Raw genomic sequence first — 26051 nt, 5'->3', positions numbered from 1 at the left:
AGTTTGCCAGGTAAGGAGTGAGTGGGCAGGGAGGGTTCCCGCAGGCCATGTGGGCAGCATAACCTTGTGTTCCTACGCAGCCTGGATTAATTGCATTGGGTGGTGCTCTGGGGGAATGACATTGCTCTGCGAACCACCAAAATTTTCTCGCAGACCACCAGTGGGCCGCGGCCCACCAGTTGGCGACTGCTGCTATAAACCACTTAGACAGTGCTGTAAAGCAGTATATAAGTCTAAGTGCTATTGCTATAGATAGGAAAAAACAGACTCTGGGGCATTCTCAGCCTGACAGAATAGCAATAGATTCAGAAAACAATTGATATCAATTATATTTCATTTTTGGTTCTGTACAGGGTCATGTTGACTTATAATTTCAGAGTCCTCTTGGACTCTCATCTCTTTGTCAAATAGCAGCTATGGTTAGAGTGGCTTTCAAACTTCCATATTATGTGCTAGTTACAACCATTCATAGATCAGGAGATCCTACCTTTATCACCTCTTAACTGCAGTACTCCAACCCAGCTGCTTTTTATATCATGATGTCTATTCATTAAGTGAGGCAGCCAAATGATTGCCACACTTGCACTTATTCTTCGTGTCACCAATGCAGTCATTAACCTCCAGTGATCGTATTGGGGAAACAGAGCAGGCCACTCTGCATTTCAGCCTCCTTGGTGGCCATGTGGCTCTGTCACAGAAGTGTGTACCATTTTGGGAGCAACTTCAATGAATTGTAGCCCCTCCAAAATGGTGCCTGCGTCCAAGTTGTGACCTCAATGAATTGCAACCTCAATGAATTGTAGCTGTGTAGAAAGGCTGCGTGGCAGAGCAGCTGCTTCCAGGAGATCCACAGTACCACAAAAAGTAAGTGGCCGATTGCTGATGGGGTGTGTGTAGAGATGGGTATGGGACTCAATAGGATAGGGAGCAGGCCCAAGGGCTGCAGAGACCCAGTGGGATGGGTTGGAGGTGGGTGGGGGGAAATAACAGCCCTGCAATCAGTCATAAAGGCAGGACGATTGCCAAGGGCCCAAATTTTGACTATGGGAATGCTGCTGTGGCCATAACTTGGGCATCTCTTGCTTTTTGCACAGAGTTCAATCAGAATCTCTGCTGTTTAAAAGTAAAAATTATCCCTTCCAACTTGTCCCAACTAAATGGAATCTTCTGTTTAAGTTTAACATTTTCTCTTACACAGTATTCTAATTGGAATCTCTTTAAGTACAATTCCATCTGTGTTATCAAATCTCAGCTTAGTATTGAAATGCTGCTACAAAAATTGATCTTTAGTCTTCTTCCGGGCAAACTGCACAAAGACATCCCTTGGAACATTTCCTAATTTTGCAACTCTTGTATTAATCCTCTAAATCTTACTGACCTCTGTCTAATTGTCATTTTCCTCCCAATCCAGAAAATTCAGACAGAGGTTTAATAATCTTTTCTCTGATATTCTCTCCATGTTCTTCTGGAACTGCTTTAAATCTTAAAAGATTTTTTTTTCTCTCAGTTCCAGTAATGCCAAATTGGCAATTATGTCTCCACTTCTCTATTTATAACTTTTTTCTTACCTTCCAAAACTTTCATACTGTTATTAATTCATTTTAGATCTTCAGCCAATTGTTCTACAGATTCTTCATTCTTCTTCTTTTATATCCCATTTTATTTCTGCAAATGCTACAATTTCTTGTTAAAACATCCAAATTATTGGCAGCCATTACAGTAATCTTGCCAAATTCCTCAACATTTTTGCAATCTAGTAAAATGACCTTATCTGGAAGTTGTTCTACTGAACCTCACCTTCCTTCTCCTAATTTTGGTACTTTTTTTTATAGTGGCCACTATGAGAAAGTATGTTAATTACAAGGGTGAAAGCAAGAGGGAAGTTCCTCCTTTTTGTTCTATTTTTTCTATCTTTAACACCCAATTTAGTCCAATTAATTCTCTATAGTTACACTCCCACAGTTTGGCTGATATTACCCTTATCTTCTTGTTCTGTAAAATTCACCAATTATCTTTTTCCTTACTAATAAACAATCAGCATTCCATAAGAAGGTCTGTTCAGTTTGTCTAATTATTTGTCTAAATAATTTGTCTAAATTTTACAGTTCTGAAAGACGGTTCCATATATATAAAAGAAAGCTTCTGTTTTCTAAAATTATGATGCCCTTTAACCTAATAAAGGACATATTAATTTATTCGGATCACAATGTTCTTAAACTTTTTGTTTCTAAATACAAATTTTAACATAGTATCTTTTTCTCTTTTTTATTCCATAACATCTTTTTATTCTTACCTTCTCTTTATATTGTGGTGTTTAAGAAAGTGAGAGGTTTTTTTTACTAGTCATATATCCATAAATGCTGCACAGCAGTCCTGAGTGCATTGATATTCCCTTGTCTCTCAAATCACTCAACTCATGAAATTCAAGAAACTTAATTCCTTTCATCTCCTCACAAGGAGCAGCTATCAACAGTGTAAGTGGCTTGATCTCTTCTTCCTCTGGAGGAATCTGTCTCCTGGCTGCCTATTTCAGTGGTTCTGTCCCAGTTCTGTTCACAAGGATAACTTATCTGCCAAAGGTCCTTACCAGAAAGCCCTTATATGGAACTCTTTTAATAACGGTTATGAAAAACTCAGAGCTTTTCTAGCAGCTGTCCAACTAATGAGAATATTAATTATTGGGTCTTTTTGCACACAGCCTTAAAATAATGGTAGGCAACACTGTGCCCTCCTAATATTTTAGATGTCAATGCACATAAACTCCAGCCAGCATTGCCAAAGGAAATGATGAATTATGGTTCAAAATTATCTACCCATACTGCAAAACCCAAGTTCAGCAGTAAGGGGATAGATTGAAACTCCTGTGGGTTTTTTTTAAAATTCACCTTTCTGTCCTTGCAGAGTTCCCCCCTGCAGCCATGAGATGAAAAGTCTAAGCTTTACTTCTATTTTCAGTCTAATTTAGTAGTTGTCTCAATTTATTGGATTTATTGTGATTTCAGGCCACACGTCCATGTCCAAAACCCCAAATTCTCCTGAGTACAATGCTGTACTGCTGGGTAACTTCATGCCTGCTATGGGAAAAAACAACATGTTAGAGCTGCTGTTACAGGGTATTGTTGCAATGTCTACTGCAGTAATGGTACTTTGGTACCAAAAATGGTAGTTTATAATAAAACATGGTTGCAAGCTGGCTAACCTTTCTTTTTCAACAATAGAAAAAAAAATGAATTGTGGATTTTGAGAAGTTTTTGAGAAGAATGACATTCAACACATTTCCCATTCCTGCCCATCAAACACAATTAGGCCTTTAACTTGCTCTGAATTAGGATTAGAAGTCACAACTACTGATGGGGCAAATACAGGAATGCAGGTTCCTTAGAAACATGATAACATTTGTTATTGCTTCCCTGGCCTGCTCCCAACCAGTATGTCACACATATTCTGAAACTTCTCAAGGAAACAGGAGGATCAACATAAACTAGGGCTAGAAATAACATTCTAGTTTGTCTCACAGGGTAACATGCCTATGACTCTGAAGGATTATGACAGAGCAGGAAAGTAGTCATCTCATTTATCGTTTCAGTGAAACCACAAACTCATGAAAAAGAATTCCTGTGACTCAGAGGGACACAATCACCATATTCTAGAACAGTTTCCTGACTCTTTAATACATCTAAGTGGTTTACAAAAATCCCACTAAATGCAATGTTTTTTCATGTCTCCATGGCAGGACCAAAGCTATAGCTCAGCACTTACTAAATTAGCCTTCCCAAACCTGGTGTCCTACAAAAGAGGACACTAATGATTGCTGGCTGGGAATTATGGGAGTTCAAGGATACCAGATTCAGACATTTGTGCCATATGTTGTCTTATATTTCAGAACACACTGTACACCACAAATCAGAACATTGCCAATACTGACTACTAGAAACAAATAAGATGAGTGGCAAACAAGTCTAATAATAAGTAAATAAAGAAACAGGGCATCAGTAGTCTTTCCAGTTGTTAGACTCCCGGCTACCTACCATTACTAGCTAGCATAATTAATTACTGTATTTCCTATAGTCCGACAAATTTTGGAAGGTCATTATTTCTCTGTTTGCAGATACCAGGTGTAAGTGATCACTATCAAAAGAAATACTAAAAATCTGAAATTAGTTCGTTCTATGTCCTACGCAGATAAAAATGATACAAAATGTGCTCATTTCAAGATTTTGTGTTGATTCTTCAATGAACAAAAATTACCTTTCTTCTTTCTTACAGATTATGCAGTTGTTGGGTGATTTACAAGGTTAGAACAACAACAACAAATATTCCAATTCTCAATTTGAGACAAAAAATATGTAGAATGGACCTTTCAATGAAATGCATTCCCACCCCCCACTTTTATCATATATTCTCTGTAGCTTTTTCAAAATACTATATATAAGGATAGGTATTACATCCTCCGCCCCTTCTGCAATTAGAAAACATTTTCTTTTCTATGATAAAGAACCATAAGTCATATAGATGGGATCATGGGGAAGTCAGTAAGTATTGATAATAAAGATTGGAACAGAGTAAGATATTCATATTATCAGAGCAAGCATCAAGCCTATCTCTGGATCTAATAATTTATGTAACCCATATTTATGAATATTCATAGAAAGCAATTAAGTTGTTTTGTGTTGTTTAAAATATATCTACAGACCTTTCAGTAATGGTCTTTATGCCATGGTACTTGGCTAACAGTGAATGCTACACAACTATTCTGTAGAACCAAATCTAGATCTTTTAAAATGTACATATTCTATTAGCTAGGAAAAATACATCTCTTCTCTTTTGGAGTATATCCTACATGTTTAACACATAATATATAATTCTATGTGGTTTGGGTTACAAGTACTTAGTTGCTTATTTGATGTTCTACAGATCTGTTGATGCATATGACTAGTTCTCTGTACCTTGTACCCATTGGACCAAATATTAATAATTAACGCCCTTCTAGCTGACTTGTCTTTTTCAACAAAACCTCTATCTCTTGTGTTAAATTTTGATAAGGGCCTTTTTCACACCGACAATCAGAGTTATAACTACTATCCCAAAAAGTGCCAGTGAGCAAACCACAGCTGATTCATATCAGGCTAATTTTCTTAAGTGCCCCTTGTCTGCACTTTCCTCTCCTCTAGCCTGAGAGATTTGATGAGCATACAGCGATACTTTTAGATGTGGGCTGAACTCCAATTTAATATTTGGCTGCTTTAATAAACAGCTTCAGGATACTGGTGGCACTTCATTTTACAGAAGGAAGTAAAGAATAGGATTCCCCATTCTATTCTTAGAATCAAACAGCCAGATTTGGCCTCTTGATTACAAAGCAAGGAATGTATAAATGGTGTCATTCTAAATTTACATTTCATTTGTATACAGTTCAGCTGGCCAGTTGCGTTTCTGCATATTCCAAGTTAACTACTGAGTTTTGAAAAATCCTGGAAAGAAACTAGAACTGCACAATGATTATCACGTGTTGTGCAGCTCTGAAAAACATAAGAGATATCAAAGGATGATTAAAATGTGAATGTGCCATCTTTATCAATTAATTATGGGGAATATGGACTCAGTTCTAAGATTCAGTTTTCTTTTACTTTAAAAAATTCAGTATCTTCTCAATAGCCCCTCATCTTGGCTTCACCAGAAGTATTTTGCCATCCTATTATGAATGAAATTCATGATGATCTCATTACTTTTTACTTCTTTAACAAATAACCATCACAGAATTTTACCCATGTACAGGTAAAATTACTTACACACACACGCACACAGAGAGAGAGAGAGAGACAGAGAGAGAGAGAGAGAGAGATCAGTTCCTATTATCAGTAGCTAAGTCCCACGTTCATTTTATACAGTTATAAAGGAAGTTGGAGCACAATTCCCTGAACACTGAACACCACAAATAATGACTATGTAATCATTAGTAAATACATATGCAACCATGCTAAATAATCAGCAGAAATATAGTTAGTGCCATTCATATTTATGACAGCTGTTATTTGCATGGTGACGTTTCAAATAACATTCATACGCGAATGGACAGAAATGCATCTGAAAACATTCCTTTTGTGGGTCATAGGCGCAATAGAAACCAATTAACCAGAGAATCGTCCTCGAGGACGTAAGCTGAGCATCTAATGCTTGTCCGATATTAAAACCCCAAATTCATTTAAAAAAAGAAAAAGCAAAACTGGCAGGACTACAACGCAATGCCATCCTATTCCACTTATGGGGAAGGTCCAGATGTTTTCGATGGGAGGGTTTTTGATCGCTCGCACCCCGAGAAGAATAACTAAAGCTAAAAGAGAGACCGTACAGGTCCCTGCTGTTGCTGCCGCCGCTGAAGCCCAAGCTCTACACTTCCTTCCCAAAGGAAACGAGTTAACACTTACATGACGCGCGGGCCATTCTGTGGAGGTGAATCCCATCCTCATCCATCTCGAGGCGGCTGAACTGAAAACTTGGGAGTAGAGAAAGAGACGCGTCCTGGATATATATAATATATATATATATATTTCCCCCTCCTTAGTTTGGTTCCCTTTTCTCCCGCCGGGTGCGTTTTATTCAAGACAGCTCACAACCGCATGGCAGGCAGCAAGCATAACTTGCCAAGAAGCAGTTTAATAGTTCACGCTCGGGAATCCATTTCCCCGAGGCAGCCCGAAGGTAGGGATTGGAGGGGGGGGGGGAGCGGCAAGCGGGAAAACGGGGCGTTCCGCCTCAGAAGGCGAAATTCTGCAAGGCGAGATTCCGCTGCTTTACCCCCGGACACGTGCGCGCGCACCAGGCGCCTACGAGTATAACCTTGATTGCCTGGGAGCCGGCGGTTTGAAACTGAGACGGGTCCCGAGATAGGAGGAACTCCCTGGCGTAGAGAGAGGTGGGGTGGGAATGGCTTTTAAAATAGCCACGCCGCTACTGCGATCGCGGAGACTGGGAAAGGAGCCAGCCCTCCACGCGATTTTCTGCCGGGGAGGAGGAAAAGCGGCGGCAGCGGCGAAACTGGACGACCTTCCACTGGGAAATGGGAGCGGGAGCCGGAGCTGTTAGCGCTTTAGTTGGTGCGGCTGGACCCTCTGCCTTTCTCCTCCTCCTCCTCCTCCTCATGGTTGTAAGCCATGCCCTTCTAGGACGGCCGCCAATGCAAACGTTGCGAACTCTTTGCTTAAAGGAGGGCGGGAAAAGAGGGGTGGAGGCGGAGAGCTGCTGCCCGTTTTCCTGGTACCGTCTCGCGAAAAGAAAAAGAAAATAAAAATCCCAGCTCTTTAAGCACGCCAGTCCCATTTAGGCTCCGATGACTCGGAGACAACGCCTTTGGGTAAAACTTTGCTTCTCTCACATCTACGCTTAGCGGTCTCGAAGTGCGGACTTGGACCTCACGAAATTTTGAGTGGCCCAGAGACGGGGGGAATCCGACTCAGCCTTTTCTTCCTTTGCCAAAATCCCGATTTGCGGAGCTGTTTTGAAGCGTGCCCAAAGAAATCTCTAAAGGCAAATGCCTGAAGGAACGTTTGCACGCTTCAGTTAGATACACTCTAACCATCTGACCAAAAAAACAAAACAAAAACCCCATCATATTGAATCCTTGCTATTTCCCCCACGCCCACCCACCCCCATAATAACACTATGTTTAGACTTACAATCTCCTCTCACAGTTAGCTTCCATTTGCCTTGCTTTTAGTTGTTTCTTTTCCCTTCCCCCCTTTTGTTAGGTGTTCTTCTATGCCTTCTGGTACCAACCTTGCCTCCCTTGAATAAATGGACTTACAGGATCCCAGCTATCTCTACTGATAGCCGCATGGACATTGGGCTAATAGAGAAAGTGTTTGAAAAAGATTCCATGGATACCTAGAGGCTACAGAGCATAACACAGTAGCCGGTGGAATTTTTGATCCTTCTCCAGCCTCCCGGATGAAATGATGCTATTCTGGCTTTGAGGAAATTAAAATGGCAGCGTCTACCCGCAGTCACCTATTATTTATTTCAGAGTTTCTCCTACTCCCGTGGTGCAGTAAAGGTCATCCAGAGGATCCAGTAAAATGGAAAGAGAGGAAACTCCTTTTGTCTCATTGGGACAAGGAATAAACAAGCAGGTTCTCATTTCCAAGGAGAGCTTCTTCAAGACTTGGCATTTTGGCATTAATAGATATGAGAGAAACTGAAGGAAAGCACTAATGGCATTGCACAGAACAAGACTATAGAGATTTGATGTTTGTCAGCATAATCCCCTTTAGATGCATTGATACAACAATTCCTGGAAATCTCAGCCAGCGAAAGAAATCTAGGGCTTGTAAGCTTTTGGAAGAGGTTGTTGCATAAGAATGAAACAGAATGCTTTGGCCTTACAATAAACCCTGTTTGAATGCCCAGAGAACTAGTGTGGACTATTTCAACATGTGTGAATGTATCCTGAATGTTCTACATGAGGGAATTGCACCCATACATTTTCTAAGTGACAGGTTAGTGCTTATGATCATAGATATTGTAGGACAGTGATGGCTAACCTTTTTGGCATCCCAAAGTGTAAGCGTGCCCAAAGCATAAGTGTGCACGTGCATCCCCAAAATGCAATGCGAGTGCATTCTCTGTGCATGCACCCCACCCCCGTGCATGTGTGGCAGAGACCCAAGGACCAGCTGGCCGGCACGAGGCATGCGCAGCGGAGCTGAGCTGGGGTGACAGCTCGTTTTCCCACAGAGAGGGCTCTACGTGCCACCTCTGGCACACATGCCATAGGTTCGCCATCACAGTTACAGGAGGAACAAGACTCAAGATAAGGACAAAAGGTTATCAGAGCATTCAAGCTACCAGGACACTGTGTAACAGACCCCAAAGTCACATTTTGAAGACCAGGGACGTTAACTCTACCACTGAGTAAGACCGTTGCTAAATTATGCATCAAAAGATTTTAGACTATCTCAAAAAGTCTTAACCAAACATAATGGATTTTACCAGTTTGCAGTTGTTAATTGATAAGGTACTTATAATCTGTCTCTCAGATAACCAGTATCTGCATAGCTAACCTGTCTTCCTCTCCCACCCCTCAATTAAATCTAACATCGGTCCAGTCACTCTTTGTATCTGGTGAAGTGGGCTGAAGCTCACAAAACCCGATATTGTTTCATAAAATTTGTTAGTTGGAAAAGGTGCTGCCAGACTTCTGATTGTCATTGTTGTGTTTCTTTCGTATATTATTTCACCATTTTGTTTTTATCACTTGGGCTCAAAACCCACACAGCATAAGATTGGCATATTACCTCTGTTCAAGGGGGATTTATTATTTCAAGGGGTGTTTGCAGATGAACCGAAGAAAATTACACCTGTTAGTTTTAGAGAAACTCAACTCAAAAGTGGGATAAGGGATCTTCGTATCTTCGTGGCTTGGATAAGCTAATAGGTATTATATGGTCAGTGTTTTAAAGTATTTTGGTTTCACAGTATAAGTGACTTCTGTTGAGATGGTCGAAACTGCACATTAAACCTGAGACAGGTGTAGCGGTTAAGGTGTTGGACTAAAATCAGGAGATTATGAGTTCTAGTTCTGCCTTAGGCATGAAAAATTGGCTGGGTGACTTTGGGACAGTCATTTTCTCATTCAGCCTATCCCTAGCTCCAGCCATAAGCTGGTTAGTCAATTCTTATTGCAATCAGTGGTTCAACACTGGATTAATCTGAAGAAAGCTGATCCTGCATCAACACTGGATTAATCTGAAGAAAGTTGATCCTGCACTTGCAAAAAATAAAAATAAAAAATCCTAGGAAGAGAAAAAACCTTCAGTCCAATTCGTCACATAGGCTTGTTATTGTAGAGAAAATGGAAAGTGAAAGGAGTATTGGTGTATTTGCTATTTTGAGCTGTAAATGAAAAAAAAAAAGGTGAGATAAAAATATAAATAAGCCCTCCGTTTTTTGAAAAAAATATTAATTAGCACTAATTTATTTATTCTTTCAAAAAAGCTACCCAAGGCATGATCTGGACATATGCACAAGGAATGGGATTTAATATTTTCTTCCCTTGCAATTTTTTGACACCAATCTGCAATTAGCTGCTGTTTAATTCAACATAAAAATCTCTGAAGGGCTGAAAAAGTTGAATAAGCTTTCATATGATACAATGTTTTGCTAAATTGAAGAAGGTCTGTGAGCAAGTTTTATCTTGACTAAGTTTTTTATATGAGCTTTAATGATAATGCTGCAAAACATCTCTGTTCTAAATGGATGTAAATCTGATGCTTATAAAGTAAGCCTTTAAATTATTGTTTATCATTTTTAAAATTTCAGGTTATCATAATCCTAGAAGGTCAGACCTACTCTTTACTTCACATCCATTTCACATCCGTGCAGTCCATAGAGATCAATAGATGAAATATACTTGTTTTGTGACTTTTGAATATAGTTAAGGGTATACCATTTTAACAGGACAACTATTATATTCATGGATATTCAGAATCCCAGCAGTTTCAAGTATGGATTTTACTCTAAACTATATGGCTTTTCACAAAAGCTGGATTTGTTTTTCTCTTGCTTAACTAGGTAAAAAAAAATGATAATGTCCTGGTCATTATATTTAGAGCAGGGGTGTCAAACTGGCGGCCCACAGGCAGGATGTGTCACACGCAGACCACACCCACCCAGCTCCACGAATGGGTAAAGCATAGTGAAACGTCATGTGATGCCGCAAGTCAATCAACCCATGATTTAGAGGCTGAGGGATAATAAAAGAAGCCGTGCTGATATCAATTTGCAATTTGCATTAGGGAGTAACTTACTAAGTCTGAAGTACTTAAAGGGAAGGGGGAAAAGAAAGGGAGAACTTTGGCAGCTTCTGATATTTTGTTAGTGCAAAAGCTGTTCAGTAAAGTGAAATCCAGCTAGGTTGGATCACAGAACAGCGAGCAATTAAGGCACCTGGCTAGAAGTTGGGAGGCTGAGTTTTTGTCTTGCCTTAGGCATGAAAACTGATTGGGTGACTTTGGGCCAGTCACTCTCAGCTCAACTCACCTTACAGGGTTATTGTTATCGGGGCAATGGAAGAAGGAAGGAATATTAGGTATGTTTGTTACCCTGAGTTATTTATAAAAATAATACACATGGGATGTGTGTGTGTATACTAAACAAAATAACGAAACAGCAGAGTACATTCCTTTAGTTTCCAGTGTTATCAAATCATCAGGAGAGAATCGGGAGGCTCCTGAAAGCAGATCAAAGTGTGTGAGAGCTACAGGGAAAGAAGGGAATATCCAATTGAAGAATCCCAAGCTCTATTTTTACCAAAGGATAAGCAATATAATTTTCTTTTTTAGGAGTTTTGTGTTCTGTCTTTAAGGCTTAATCTACTTTAGCTAATCAATAAGGTGGATCAGATGGCTGAATAAACAAGTGGGGGGAAGAATAACAAACCACTTAAGCAACCAACCCCCCCTCCATAATACACTTTATTTAAAGTGCATTTCAAGATATTGTCCTTATTAAGTAAGGCAGTCTTTACAATTACAACAAAGGAGCCTAACTTGTGTCTGCTTGGTTTTTTAAAAGCAATATCTCCAACTCTATTTCAATACAGAGTAGCTTCTCCTACACAATTGTTTCCTCTTCAAACCTGCCTCTAATTTATTTTTTAACTTACTGATATATTTCATCTTTCTCCCAGGTTTATAGGTAGTATCCATAGTTTTCTCCAATCCATCTCTCCTTTTCATCACCACTAATGGGATAGGCAAGTATTAAGAGAATGGTTTTCCAAAATCTGCAAACAAACTAAACGGCCAAATTTGAACCCAATCCTTTGTCTCCATTCCCTTCCCTATCTCAAAATTGTGTAGTAAGCCTGGTTTTCTTCATGCTTCTGCCCTCGCTGTGTAAAAACCTGATAATTTCAAAGAACTGAAATATGTCAGGCTGTTCTGCAAATGCCCTGGAGTCTCTCCACTCCAGATTGGCTGCAACATTAAAAGAGAATGAGTGAGAGAGAAATCCCTTACAGTAACGACGCCTTTTTGTGCATCATAAAACTCGAGGAATGACATCCACAGATAAATATAATAAATTAAGACGAGACTACCTTAAACAAAGCGATTGCAGGGAGAACTGACCTTGGGCATTTGAGCAACGGTGTGCCCCTGAATGATAGCAGCAGCTGACATGCGCAGGAAGAATTCCGCATTAAAGGTCACCAATATACGATGCCAGCAGACTGCAAAAGAAAAGACATCAGCTACTGAAAAACCACAGGCTGCCAGCCCAGGAGAGAGGAGAGGTTGAGTTTTGAACCACATCCTGCGTGCTCTAGGGAGCCAAGATCATGCTCCATTCCTCTACCATTAAGGACTGTTACAAACGAAGTGTAGTTAAAAGACGTTCTTAAGAAGCTCTACAGAGCAAAATGTTGAGTTCTCCTTGCTCTTTCCAAAGTGAAGTGGATGGTTAGAAGTGGAGGGTTGATTGATGTTGATTTAAAGGAAATAACTTTAAACTTTGGTTTAAAGTTGAACCATAATAACTTTGGTTCTTAAAAAAAAACAAAAAAAAACCCTCCCTGCCTCTTTTTGTAGAGTATTGTGTGATTATTTGCTCACCTGACTTAAGTTTGGTTTTTCTTTTTCTCATTTTTCCATAAACGGCTAAGCTGCTCTGCAGGAGGTGGTCTTGTTAAATACATTGGCACTTCTTGAGCTCTCAAAAGTCTAAACAGACAGTCAACAAGGCTGCAACACACAGAATTCACTCATACAAAAACCAAGCAACTCTTGTTAAGTCAGAGATTCAATGATGTATTCTCTTGGACCCATCTTGGCAGCCAGTGTCTCTAATGTGCTCATTGCTTACAATGCATAGGTCTGACGTAATTTAACTATTATTAGTATAGACGCAGTTTCTATTACCACCATTACTATTTGTTTTTTAAAGAGAAGTGATCAAGAGTACCAAAATGAAAGAAGCCAATATTGGAAATCATTTTTTGAATATGGTAGTATGTATATTCAATCAATCAATTGATCATAAAATGGAAAAATCTAACGCAAGTAATATTTTCAGATGGGAAAAAGCACTCAGATGTCATGGAGTTTTGCTCTAGATATCAAGAATAGAAATAATCTTTTAGACAAGATGGGCGGCACAGAAATCAAACAAACAGAGAAATAAATGTTGGGCTGTTCCTCACTACCCATGTTTGAACAAGCAGGATTAGCATAGGATTTGACTTTTGATTCATGGGGATGAAAGTGATACTATATGGAAACAGCAGAAAAAAAGATACTGCCAGGAAATACTTGTACCAAAGCTGAGTGCAAGAGGGATCACAGCCTTGTCACACAATCAGAGTAAGGACGTTCTTGATTGCTGAATGAGTCCATCTCTAATAGCATATAATGCCTTCCCCCTTTTCTTTCCTACTCTGCTCAGTTTTTGGACCTTGAGTTATGAGAGAGCCTGCTTTGTTTAATCACTGCATAGAAACTCATTGTTTTATGGTTTGTAAAATTGAAAAAAATAATATATTGACTGTAACCTAGAAAAACACTTCTTTTGTATTCATACATGCACAGAGAGATGAAGTGGAATATGAACATTTCCCAATTAAAGGACAGAAGAAACAGAAATATTAACCATAGTGGATCAGGAGCACAGAATTAACTTCTGTTTTCCTTCCTCTGTGAAAAGCAGCATCTAAAATTCTGGATGTGTAAATAACAAGTTTTTTTTTCCTTGTGCAGCTTGCGGTCATCAGAATGGTCTTCCCTTTGACAAGATACTACTACTTCAGCTTTAACCTTCATCTGAAATACAGTGCTGACTACACCTTCTTTTTCCATAAGGATGGGAAGTGGGGAAGCATTTCACTCCATTATAAATTCCTCTAAAATCTGAAATGAGACAACCCAGAAAACATGCACCAAGAACTAAGCCAGAGAAGGAAACTTTAAAATAGCTGATACCAGAGTTAGTATTAGAAATACTTGGCAGATGTTTCTACTGAGGCTGTCAATATTTGACAACATGGCAAATTCTCTGAAGAAAAGAGCTTGAATATGGTTAACAATTTATAGCAATAGCACTTAGACTTATATACCTCTTCACTGTGCTTTACAGCCCTCTCTAGGCAGTTTACAGTCAGCATATTGCCCCCAACAATCTGAGTTCTTATATTAGTTTGTTTGGATCCCATCTTTATTATTTTGACAAATAACTCAAGTGGTGAACATATCCAACATACCACCCTCCTCCTATTTTCAAGAACAACCCTATGAGATGAGTTGGACCAGGGCTGTCAAACTTGTGACCCCCGGGCCAGACGTGTCATGTCACGCCCGGTTTAGTAAAGGGGAAAAAAGTCACGATACGTCACATGAAGACAGTATGATGACGTGAGTTTGACACCTCTGAGTTGGACTAAGAGACAGTGACTGGCCCAGAATCACCCACCTGGCTTTCATGGCTAAGATGGGACTTGAACTCGTATATAGTTAATTTTTCATGTTCATAGTTTTTTTAAGATGCATTTTTCTTTAAAAGGGAACAGTAATTGGTAAAATTGTATATAAAAGGCAGTTCTTAAGAATATATACATGAGATGTATTCTAAAGAATTTTTTCAATAAAATATGGAGGACAAAATATTTGCAAAAGGGTAAATGAGTCAAGCTTTATTTTAACACTCATCATTCAATTACTATAAATTGTGTAGTTCACTGTGCAAATATGAATTTAGATAAGTTTTCAAAATGCTCATTATTTACTTTATTAGAGCCTGAGTACAGGATGTTCTAGATGTATGATAAATTGGATCCTGGCTTTTGTGTATGTGGGTGGGTTTTTCCCCCTCCTTGTACAAGTGAACTGAGGCAAAAGTAAGGTTGCCTTTTCAAAGCAAAGGATCCTTTTGTCAGCCTAAATCCCTGCCTGACGGAATGCATGGCAAATAAAATATCATACACAATAAATGAAATTACTTTAGAGAAGCTTTTTTACATCATTTACTGAACTATTAAGAACAATCTTTAAAAGCCATTGTGCTCAAAAACAAATGTTTTAATTCAAAACCAAAGCTTTGCTAATCTTCTAAAGCTAAATTGTGGCCGAGACTTTTCCGAATTTAGTTCTGCTCTTTCAGAACATGGCCTTTTACAATTTCCCTTTCAGAATAACAAAAAACAAAAACCCAGAATGACAGAGTTGGAAAGACTTTGGCGGTCTTTTAATCCAACCAATTCTGCACAAGCAGAAGATTCTATGCCAACCCAGGCTCCGAAAAACTGCCCTTGGAGATTGGGGGTGGCCTTCTCAACACAGGTCACTGTAACATAAAGGGGAAATTGATAAAAAAAAATATTGGGGCCTATGTGCTCGCACGGGTTTTGCCTTTCTATTGGTACAAGCATCATTCCCAAACATAATCTTGTCTCCTTAGTCATACTTTAGTCGTTTTGCCTCTCTTCAGCTGTATTGGAGATTTGGAGAATAGTAGGTACTGAGTTCGGCCATAATGCAGTTAGTCCTTGACTTACGACCACAACTGAGCCCAAGATTTCTGTTAGGTGAGACATTTGTTCAAATGAGGTTTTCCCCCTTTTACAACCTTTCTTGCCACAGTTGTTAAATGAATCACTGCATTGTTAAGATAGTAACATGGTTGTTAAGTGAATCTGGCTTCTCCATTGATTTTGCTTGTCAGAAGGTTGCAAAAGGAGATCACAAGACCCCAGGACACTGCAGCGGTCATAAGTATGAATCAGTTGCCAAACATCTGAATTTTGATCACATGATCACGGGAATGCTTCAAACTGTGAAAAATGGTCATAAGTCACTTTTTTCAGTGTTGTAACTTTGAATGGTCACTAAATGAGCTGTTGTAAGTTATGCACTACAATTAAAAGGAAATATAATTTTTCCTTGATGTGGCACCACTGCAAACTGAAATCACTTTGAGCTTTCTACATAGTGGGAAATATTAATAAATTAGTTAAATCTAACCTAAACATTCTCATTAATCTGAATATTGGGCATACACTGATGATTCTAAGGGGGATACAAACATATATTTTACAGAATTATATTTAGGATGCTACTTATTACCTTTTTAGGGCACAGAATCCTAGTGGACTCATGAATAAAAACACCTTCAAGAAAAGATCTAAGTAAGTTTCATTTGTTTTCAGATAAATGCATATATATGAAAAAATAAGAATACATGCATACATGCAAACATACATACATGCATACATAAAGTACTGCATTATTGGAGTGCAGGGTATAAGTTATTGAAACAATAATCTATACTGAATACCTACCCTTTCCTGGATATTCTCCACTTACCACTTTTCTAAAACAAACTTTTTGAAAATTTGTTGTATGAGTCAAAGAATAATAAGCCCAACCACCCAATCACCATAAGAGAAATGACAGTGATTAAAAGGTACAATGTGAAGTGCTAATATCATTCTGTTCAGAGTTCTGGAAAATTAACAAACAGTTACAAGAATGGGTAAGTATTCAAATCAAATACAGTAGTCACAATTAATTATTTTTCAAGCACATATTACACTGACATGAAATTATAATAAGCTGTTCAGTACATTTAATCTCTTCTAGGGATGTCTGAAAGGTATGTTAAACAAAATCAAGATGGCAGCCATCAAAGTCCTGTCTGTTTTTTGTTTTGTTTTGTGCATCACAATGTACATAAGAAATAGGCAGGGCTTTGACCTTGCCATCATAGTCACCATCTTGACTTTTTTTTAACCCAGTAGACATCTGTGATCTCTTGTATATTGAAAGAGTTTCTTAGATTAGTCTATTAGGAATTCCATCAAGAATGTGTACTGTCCATAAATTGAAAACTGCCATCCATGGTAAGCCTTATAGTACATTAACAAACCAAGCTTTATATATGCATTTCTGGTTTGCTTTTCCATCTGGAAAAGTAGTTTACTTTATATGGTATAAGAAACGTCACAGGTTGTGACATTTTCTTACAGCACTTTACCTCTTACGATCTTAAAAATAGGGAAATACTGGGAAATGTTATCTTAATATTGTCTGGATTGTTATCTAGGACAAATAAGCATTAAACCTATGCTCTGTCATAACTGTTGTTATTTGTATATTTGTATTATTGTTTGAAAATTCCTTATTTGGGAACTGGTAAGTTATATTCTCATTTTCTACCCTAGTAATCAAATTTTCCTCATTGTATTATTGAAAGGTGCCAAAATGCCATTCTTTCGAGGATTCAATTTTCCCGCTGGGAGAGCTCTGGCACAAGGATACAGACAACTGCTTGAAAGCTGGTTCTTTTTATTTTTCAGGAAGGCGGGGGACAGCGAGAAGTCTGCGTTCCTGGGCTAGCTAGCTTCTTATGGTAAGTCCCTGGTTTTTTATACCCTTTTCTCCCTTTGTAAGTTGATTTTGTGTGAATGTTTGTATTTGTGCTTAATGTTTCAAATTCTGTTTAAGTTTGTCTTTATTCTCACCGGAGGGCAAACTCCGCAGGGTGCAGAAGGCAAACTCCGTGGGGTGGCCAGATTGTATTATTGGTTTTCTCTAATCTTTTAGCTTTAAGATAGTTTTTCATATTTGTTCTGTGGCAATCTCCTGTCTGTCCCTTTTGTAATTTATATTTTGTGTCTTTTGTCTGTTTGTTTTGCTTATTTGGTATGTCCTGTGTTTGTAAGGGTTTTCTAAATTATCTGTTTCCTTTTCCTATTTGTCTAGTTTTCTTAATTACTTAGGCTTTTATTTACAGGGATTCTTTAATACCATTTTTATTTGATTCCTTTTCCTATGTAAGTTTTTTTTTTATGGCTGACCTGATGTTCCCCTTGGGCTTTTCCTGTTTTTGTGACACTACTGTCTTCGTGAAGTTCCCTTTCCACAGTATAAACTTGTATGTTGAAAATACAAAAAAATCCAAAATACAAGTATTCTAATAGAAGTACAATATGTTATGTTGGTCTTTTCCCTCTCTCTCTTTATCTTTACACATCAATAGTGGAAATGACCAGCTCATAGTCATCCAGGAAACTTCATAGCTGAGTATGGATTTAAACCTAGATTTCTAGAATCATCGTTCAACGTATTGATGTAAACTTATTACTTGGATTAAAGTATTGCTTGTGTGTATTGGCCCAGGCCCTTCCTTCACCCACTATATATAAAATGATATATACAAATGGGTGCTAAAAAATAAAAATGATAATGCAACTTAGCAATGAAATATTATTTAGGAGCCACACAGCTGAGAAGTTTTGGAGGTCATCCTAAAATATTCAGAGGGCTGTCCTTTTTTAGAATGTCCTGGAAGCTTTTTCTGTGGGCGAGGCACAGGTAACTAGTAATCAGCTCTGGTTATCTGTGGTTTAGATAGAGTTATAAATGAGGACTGTGTCTTGGTCAGATCCACACCCAATTCTTTTTAAAAAGAAATCTCCATAGCAGTAACAAAGAAAGCACAATGACTCAAGTACTATTTCTGACTCATAATCCTTCAGGAACCCTCCTTAATTTCTTCATGGTTACCCTAAGACACTGTCTGCCTGCCAAGTAGGTGGAAATAACTTTCTTATCATTTTGCAATCTTATTCTTTACTAATATCTTCAAAGGTGAACAGCTCATAATGTAAAATGTATGAGAGAAACAGAGAGATATAATCTAATTGGAAAACCAAGTGGGAACATGCAAACTGTTCCCTATGCAAACTGTTCCATGCATGGAGCAACCAGTTTCAGGTGATCCTTCTCTAGACTGAACTACGTCTGATATAGGCTTAAACCTAATACAGGAGCATTTGGGATGGATCTGAAATGTGTGTTCTATTCAGAAGCATTGAATACAGAAATCAGGAAAAAGAAACCCAAAGCCATCACTGGTGGTAGTGTTGGTACATGGAGGGAGCTAAAGAGGTGGTAGGGAAAGGAAATTATTGTGAAGGAAGTTGAGTTCCCTTTTGAAAAAACCACCTCTGAGACAAACATAACCTGGATGTTTGAGAATTTCCATGGGTTTTCTGTGGTCAGTCTTGTCTGTGTCATTGTTAAAATCATCAACTGGACTTTTCCTTTTTGAAGAACACTTATAATTTCAACCCTGAAGATTCGTAATTGCTTGTTTATTTCTTTATGGCCTGGCTGTGGTATGGGTTCAAGTCAGGTTATATTATCCTCAGCAGGCTAACTTCTCTGTCTTGTCAGCAGTTTGAACTTTTAAAACTTTTCTTTCTAGAACCTAATCTGTAAATCCCCAACTTCCCTTGACATGTCTGATATCTAAATAAAGCAATTGAGATGCTTCCACTCGCAATATTTGAAGTGCCCTTCTGGCTGTTAGAATTAAAATAACACTAAGAGAGACCCATCTTAAAAAGCTACAACAAAGGTCTTCTTCTGATACGATCTCAGCCACACTAGCTCTATGACTTTCTTCTTTTCCTCCCCACCTCACTGATGTATATACCATAGTCGTGACCATAGTGGTGAAACATCATTTGACATCCTTCCCCAACAGAATAAATTCATATGGATATTTTGTAAGATGATATAGAATATGTGCAGGATTTCAGGAAAGTATTTCAGCTGAGAAACAGCTATTAGTGTTTTATTGATTTTTACAGGCATAATAAATATTTAATGCCTATATTCTTTTGTCTTCTCTCTTTAATAGTTCCTTTGAGTTGTAAGAACCTTTTAATATATGAATATTCAGCAAATACATGTACTTTAGTTTGGCTTTAAGAACACAAGACAATGCACCCTTACAACAGTATGTCCAATGTTGTATTAAATTTGCATTAAAAATCCCAAAGAAATGTAATTGATGATCAAAAGTGATGTTTTTCATACGTAAATGTACCTAACAATTGTTGCTATATAAAAGGCTGCTATAAAATAAGATCACAGTTCAATATCTGAAAGACTGTATTGGCCATAGGTTGGTAGCCCACAAGCTAGGCGTGGCCTTCACAGGTCTCTAATGTGATAAATTCAGATGTCTGAGCTGTTTACCAAAACCCTTTACTGGTAAATTTTGCTGCCATTTAAATAAAGATACTTGCTAGGATTTAATAACATGACCAATTAACCAAGTAGGAACAGGTATAGTCCTTTATTAAAAATTCATCAAGTTGCATGCACATTATTTAGTTTTATATTGCCTTTCCTAGCACGTTGCTTCCAAAATTCATTGAGCAGGAGTCAGAGTAAATTGGTCATAATTAAGTAATGGACCTTGAAATAGTCATTAAAATTCATTCTCATTGATTTTGATGGCATTTCTGACAAGTCAGAAATGGATAATTGATGTAACATAAACAAACATTTTTTTTAAAAAAATGCAGCATTAAAAGAAAATAGCAGAACTAAGAAACAATAATATCACAATTCAACCTGATGGTAGGTTAAGTTAAAGCCTTTAAAAAAACAACCCACAAAAGTGATAAGTAAATATGTTCCTTATTCACTTAAAAAAAACATGGCATTTTAATCCTAAATCATATACAATTCTGCATAGTTGTGAAAATGTGACACAGTTACCCAGACACATATCTCAGCTATTCAGTTCGTTGCAGTGTGGTTAACTTTGAAAGGGTCACATACAGGAGTGACCTGTTCTTTGCACCACCTTATCAAAGTAAATCACAACCTGTTGGCAGACTGGAATGGGAGAACACAGTTTGCACAAGAAGTGAGAAGATGGCATACAGGAGCAGAGAGTTAATTTTTTCTCACGGTTCCAATCCCCTAATATTATCGACATTGTTAGAAAAGGCAAAAGAGGCTGCATGAGAGTGTACAGATATACATCATATACACATGCTTAGGATAATGAGGGAAGACTGTATGTATGACTGTAGGTAAGGGCTGTGGCAACTCTAAAACAGGCATAGGAATGCTTCTATGTAATGTTTCTATGGAACGCTTTTGAATGTAGAACATATTAGACCTGCCATGTCCCTGACAGCATAGCCTTATTCCATTGCCTATTCTGGCTATAGCATAGCCACTAGCAGGTGTCATTCATAGCAAAAAGGTCAAGGGCCAAGCAAACATAGGCACTTAATGATTGCCCTGTGACTATGTGAAGTTGTAGCAGTGTTGAAAAAGTAACTTGAAAGCTGTTTCTCGCATTAATAACTGTCACAGCATCTCTGTGATCATAGGATTGAGCTTGGGTACCAATGAGGGTTGACGACTGTTGCAGCATCTCATACTCATAGTTGCCATTGGCATGCTTCATAGCTAGCTTCCAACAAGCAGAGTCAATGGAGAAGCTGGCAATAAAATATCAAGGCGCAGTCGCATGAGGTCATGCTTAATTATTGCAAAATTTTTATGTTAATGACAACAAAGGAAACAAAGTCATAAGTCCTTCATGATCACATGGTGTTTCCTTTAAAGACCATACCGCTTAGTGATGGAGTTGCCAGTCTCATTTGTGAACATTAACCAAGAACTACTGCAGGTTTCCAGTTAGTTTTGTAAGTATTCTCAGCAAGCTGGCCAACTCATGATTGAAGACAAGTTTCTGAATAAAGTCCAGGTTGAGTTCAGGACAGGGTGAGCTATTATAGACCTTGATCTAGTACTGCACCATCTAGTGGGGGAAAAATCTAACCAAGTTGTCATCTTTCTTGATTTAAAGGTGGCTTTTACTCAATTCCCAGGGTAGATGGGTTCTTAGCAAAGCTAACCACTCTACAGGTTGTCCTCATTTAGTGATTGCCCCTTTTAGCAACTGTTCCCAGTTATGACAATTTACAACCAATCTTGCATTTACTACCCTTGCAGTTCTACAAAGCAAAGGAAAGCTGAAATAAGATCATAAGCATCATTGTGATTTCACTTAGTGACCGCTTCACTTAATGAATGAGCTGCCCATCCCAATTGTGAGGACTACCTGTAATTGATTGAAGGTTTCCAGTTTGGATAATTAAAAACACTCACACATAGGTTAAATGCATTCTGTGACATATTTCTGCATCAATCCCAACTGAAAAAAGAAAGAAGGATGTGCAATTTATTCATTTGTTAAATTTATCTGCCACATATCTCACTGTGGGACCCCTCTAGGCAGCTTACAACAACAAAAAGGAAGTGTAAACAGAGCAGAAGGAACAATAAAATAAACAATGAAAAGGAGCACAATGAGAATACATCAATATGATAACAATTGTCCCTTCTATTTATTGTTTATAAATTCCCTAACTCAAGCCCTGATGGTATAGTTCTATTCCATATAACACTAAAGTTGAGTTACACTATAACACAAGTATTTGCTTTTACCAACTGACTGGCCAGCAACACTCATCACTGGAAAATAAGCAATGATCTCACAGAACAAACTAAGGCCTTCAAATACCTGAGAATTATTTTCTAGTCCTCTGCTTCCTGGAGGGAAACAAAGCAAAACGTCATTGATGGGATCCAAAAAATTGTTAATACAATTCTGTATCTGCTGGCAGCAGAGGTAACAATTATATACCCATCACTATTCACACCCACAAGTCCAGTTGGTCTACTGGTTAAGAAAGCAGGATAGAAACTGACTGTTGACCTTGAACCAGAGTAATTCTCTCTCAGCCCAACTCACCTCACAAGTTTGTTGCTATTGTTGTGGAGAAAATAAGGGGAGGGATGTGTGTTGGATATATTGACTGTCTTGCGTTATTTGTAGAAATAATAAAGGCAGGATATAAATAAATAAATAGAATGACGTATACTTATCAAGACTGACACATTCTCAAAGCCATCAAATTCAAACTTTTGAGTTCCTCAGTATGCATCTCTAACTCTTTAGTGTGATTGGAACCAGAAATAACTTCTACTGTGTCCCATATTGAGACTGTCACCTTAAATGCTAGTCCAAACTGATCTCTAACCTGAGATTTCTCATCTTCTTGACACAACTGGATACAGTATTGGATGAACGGTATTGAATTGGACCTTAGAAGACACAGTCGGTCAACTTAATATTTTATTTCATTGGAGGTGGGAATTAATTTGGAATTGAAACAGTTCTCATAATTATTCAAGTTCCATTCCCTTCTCCCCTTTAAGATTTGGGATGGGATTAATGTTACTATTACTTTATGCTAGCTATATCAGATAGCATTCTACTTGGTGAGACTCAATAACTTGCCTTCAGAGTTACTGGAAGTGAGATTTCGTTCAGGACTAAACTTGTCCTGCTGGCTGGGTGACCTTAAGAATCACCCATGGTTTATTCTGCTGCCCTTTCCACATGGGTTAGAGTTCAGAGCTGTTAGTCCCCTGCTGCTAAACTGTTCTGGAAGATCAGGTTATGTAAGAGTTGGTTCCCAGACTGATAGAATTGCCATTATGTAAACAGCCAGCTGCAAGCTTCCCTGTTGGTACAGAAGGGACCTGCCTCCCCATGAGATCATAGGAAGGCTGTTAAAAAGAAAATTGGAATGCCTTTGCCCAAAGATACATTGGTTCCAGATGGGAAATAATTTAGTTGTTGAAATTCTTGTAATCCCATTTCATTTATTTTGATGAATCTTGTTAAAGAGAACTCTGTGAAAATTATGCTGGGCAAGGAATCAAGGTCTGTTTTAGGCAGCTGTCCCAAAACCTGACAGATGAGAAGAAAATGCTATGGCTTTTGATGGAGAAGCACGCGGACTCTTCTACAATGTAGCTAAATTTTGTGTTTTTGCTGCTCACTACACGGAGGCTAATAGTTAAGATTTCTCACCTCCCCATTTAAACACATACCTCTCCTGTACCCTGGAAGAACTTGATCTGTACAGCCTGTGTTTGTGAATTTTTATAACTTTTATTCCTTTTATATTTCATGTCCTGCAGTACATCTGTGTATGTGTATATATTCCTTTGGGACATGAATCATTTTATGAGGTTGATTAACTGTAATAAATGTTAATTAACCCTCAGGTACTACAACAAATAATTCAGGAAGATGAAAACTCTTCCAGTCATTCACATCTTTCATATTCATCAAGAGTAAGAATTCTCAAATTCAACAGAGAGGGTACAGAGGAATATTTTTAGAGAGAGTTTTCCACAATCAGGACATCACCATGGAGAAGGCCTGGCCACCACCTGCCCAGAGCAGCTAAGAGCTGGAATAAGACTTCTGAGAATTTTCTGAAGGGACATGTGGAAGAAGCCCGCTCTTTCTGTCATTTAGAATTACACAGTAAATATCTGAGTCCCATAATTGGAGCCTTCTAAGGAGTATCCATCTATCCTCTAAAGACAGGGTGAAATGAACAGTTTATGCTCTCTACCATCTCTAGCAGATCTTTCTTCCTGCCAGAATGCAATTGCTTTCTCTCACACTCGTTGTTAAGTGCCAAAATACACATGATGTGGGAGTCCCATGATTTCATCTCCTGATATTTTTGTTTTGATTTGAAAATAGCTGAGAGCCACTGTCAGTGAGAGAGATATTTAGATTAGCCATTTTGTGGAGGGCAGGGTTATAAAACTCCCCCCTCCAAAATAGAATTGCTACTCCAAAGAAATGTAAGGATCTTTAACAACCACTGACTTTAAAATATTTGACTATGCAACGGTGTTGCAGAGATGGGTTTTTGAGTTCTGACTGAGATTTTCAGTGAAAACAGTCTTTTACAAAATCTGGCAAACAAACACGGTGTTTTTAATTTTGCTACATAAGAAATGAGGTTGTGCTACATAGAAATAAGGTTGTGGAATGCTGTAGTTATCATTGGGAATAATGTTTCATGGAAATATGAATGAGGCACCTGTCTAAGACTCTGTAAAGCAGCCTACATGTATTTCCAGGATTTCATGATGTAGTAACTTTAATGAGTTGTAAGCAGTGTGGCATTTCTTGCCTTTGCATATTCCAAAGCACCTCCTCAAAATCAAAACTGAACTACTGCACTAATAAAGACTATAATATGCACTTTTTAAAAATAAAAACAAACATATAAATACATATTTGTATATTTCTTGTCATAGTGCCAGATTTGGAGAGAAAGAAGTTGCTAAACGTTGGATTGTATGAAACACAAGGGGGAGCTATTGAGAAGCTGATTATTCTCAGCTTCATCAGATAATGCTTCTACTAAGGCTACCACTTTAAAGGGGTCAACGAGGCAATAACATTAAAAGTGATGGGGACTTTGGTTTGTTCTCTAATTTTATATGAACTGATAAAAAAATCCACATTACATGCTTCATGTGAAGTATATGAGCAAATAATGAAGTCACAATAAGTTTCTCAATCCAGTAACCAATGAAACCAAATAGACACAAACCCACATTGGTCTGCAGGGGAATGTAGCAGAGGTGGTATTCAGCAGGTTCTGACCAGTTCTGGAGAACCAGTAGCAGAACCGGCAAATACCACCTCTGACTGGAGATTTTACAGTATTCTTCCCCTGCCACGCATACCAAGCCACGCCCACAGAACCGGTAGTAAAAATATTTGAATACCACCACTGGAATGTAATCACAACTACCTAAAGAATAAGGAACTAAGTGTTCATTTCTATACATGGAATGAATTTCTCCTACAAAATTCACACATGCTCCTCCTAGTCTAGTAGAAACCAGCCACTTCAAGAAGAAACTCTGAAATGGGATTGTATATTCATTTAGATTGGATTTTATCATTAGGTTTTTCAGGGCTGTATTTGCCATATATTTCTTTAACTCCCATCACAAAGCACAGTTTGTAGACAGAAAAGGATTACTGCAATCTTAGACAGGAGAATTAGACTGGCCATTGGATCTAACCATGTAATCATAGTGCTTCTGCTGAACTCCAACTCCAATAGTCTTGATAATACCATAGCACAATCAGAATTTGTTTTTGTATATATAATACTATTAACATATTGGCAAAATTTTACTTGTGGTATACTTTCCAAAATTATTGAATTATGCATACAGCATAAGCAAAAGTTATCATACTACATAAATATTATACAAAGCTATAACCCTATTTATACTTATATTCCTCATCATGTCCAGGCAGGAGGAACTAGTGGAAACCATGAGTTAATTGAAGAA

The 26051-nt window shown here is 38.1% G+C and overlaps 1 protein-coding gene across 13 annotated transcripts in view; it reads right to left on the bottom strand.

Annotated features, from left to right (window-relative positions):
- The window catches only part of ANO1 (anoctamin 1), a 147313-nt gene that overhangs the window by 116258 nt on the left and 5004 nt on the right, over positions 1 to 26051 (bottom strand). For 6 of the 13 annotated variants that reach the window (XM_026664740.2, XM_026664735.2, XM_087951135.1 and 3 more), the window contains exon 1: positions 6426 to 7117. The exons of 5 other annotated variants lie outside the window; for them this stretch is intronic. In XM_026664740.2, the coding sequence (XP_026520525.1) occupies positions 6426 to 6471 (46 nt within the window). In that variant the 5' untranslated portion in view covers positions 6472 to 7117. Of the gene's footprint in view, positions 1 to 6425; positions 7118 to 12125; positions 12227 to 26051 lie in introns of those variants that run through there. 2 more of the 13 variants (XM_087951145.1, XM_087951143.1) reach the window with 2 other exon arrangements.

Source organism: Notechis scutatus, chromosome 1, assembly GCF_049901735.1.
Source record: "Notechis scutatus isolate UNSWTSFEM ecotype Mainland chromosome 1, rNotScu1.2, whole genome shotgun sequence".
Taxonomy (NCBI): Eukaryota; Metazoa; Chordata; class Lepidosauria; order Squamata; family Elapidae; genus Notechis; species Notechis scutatus.
Note: the sequence above shows the minus strand (reverse complement) of the source record. Positions and strands in the feature narration are given on the sequence as shown.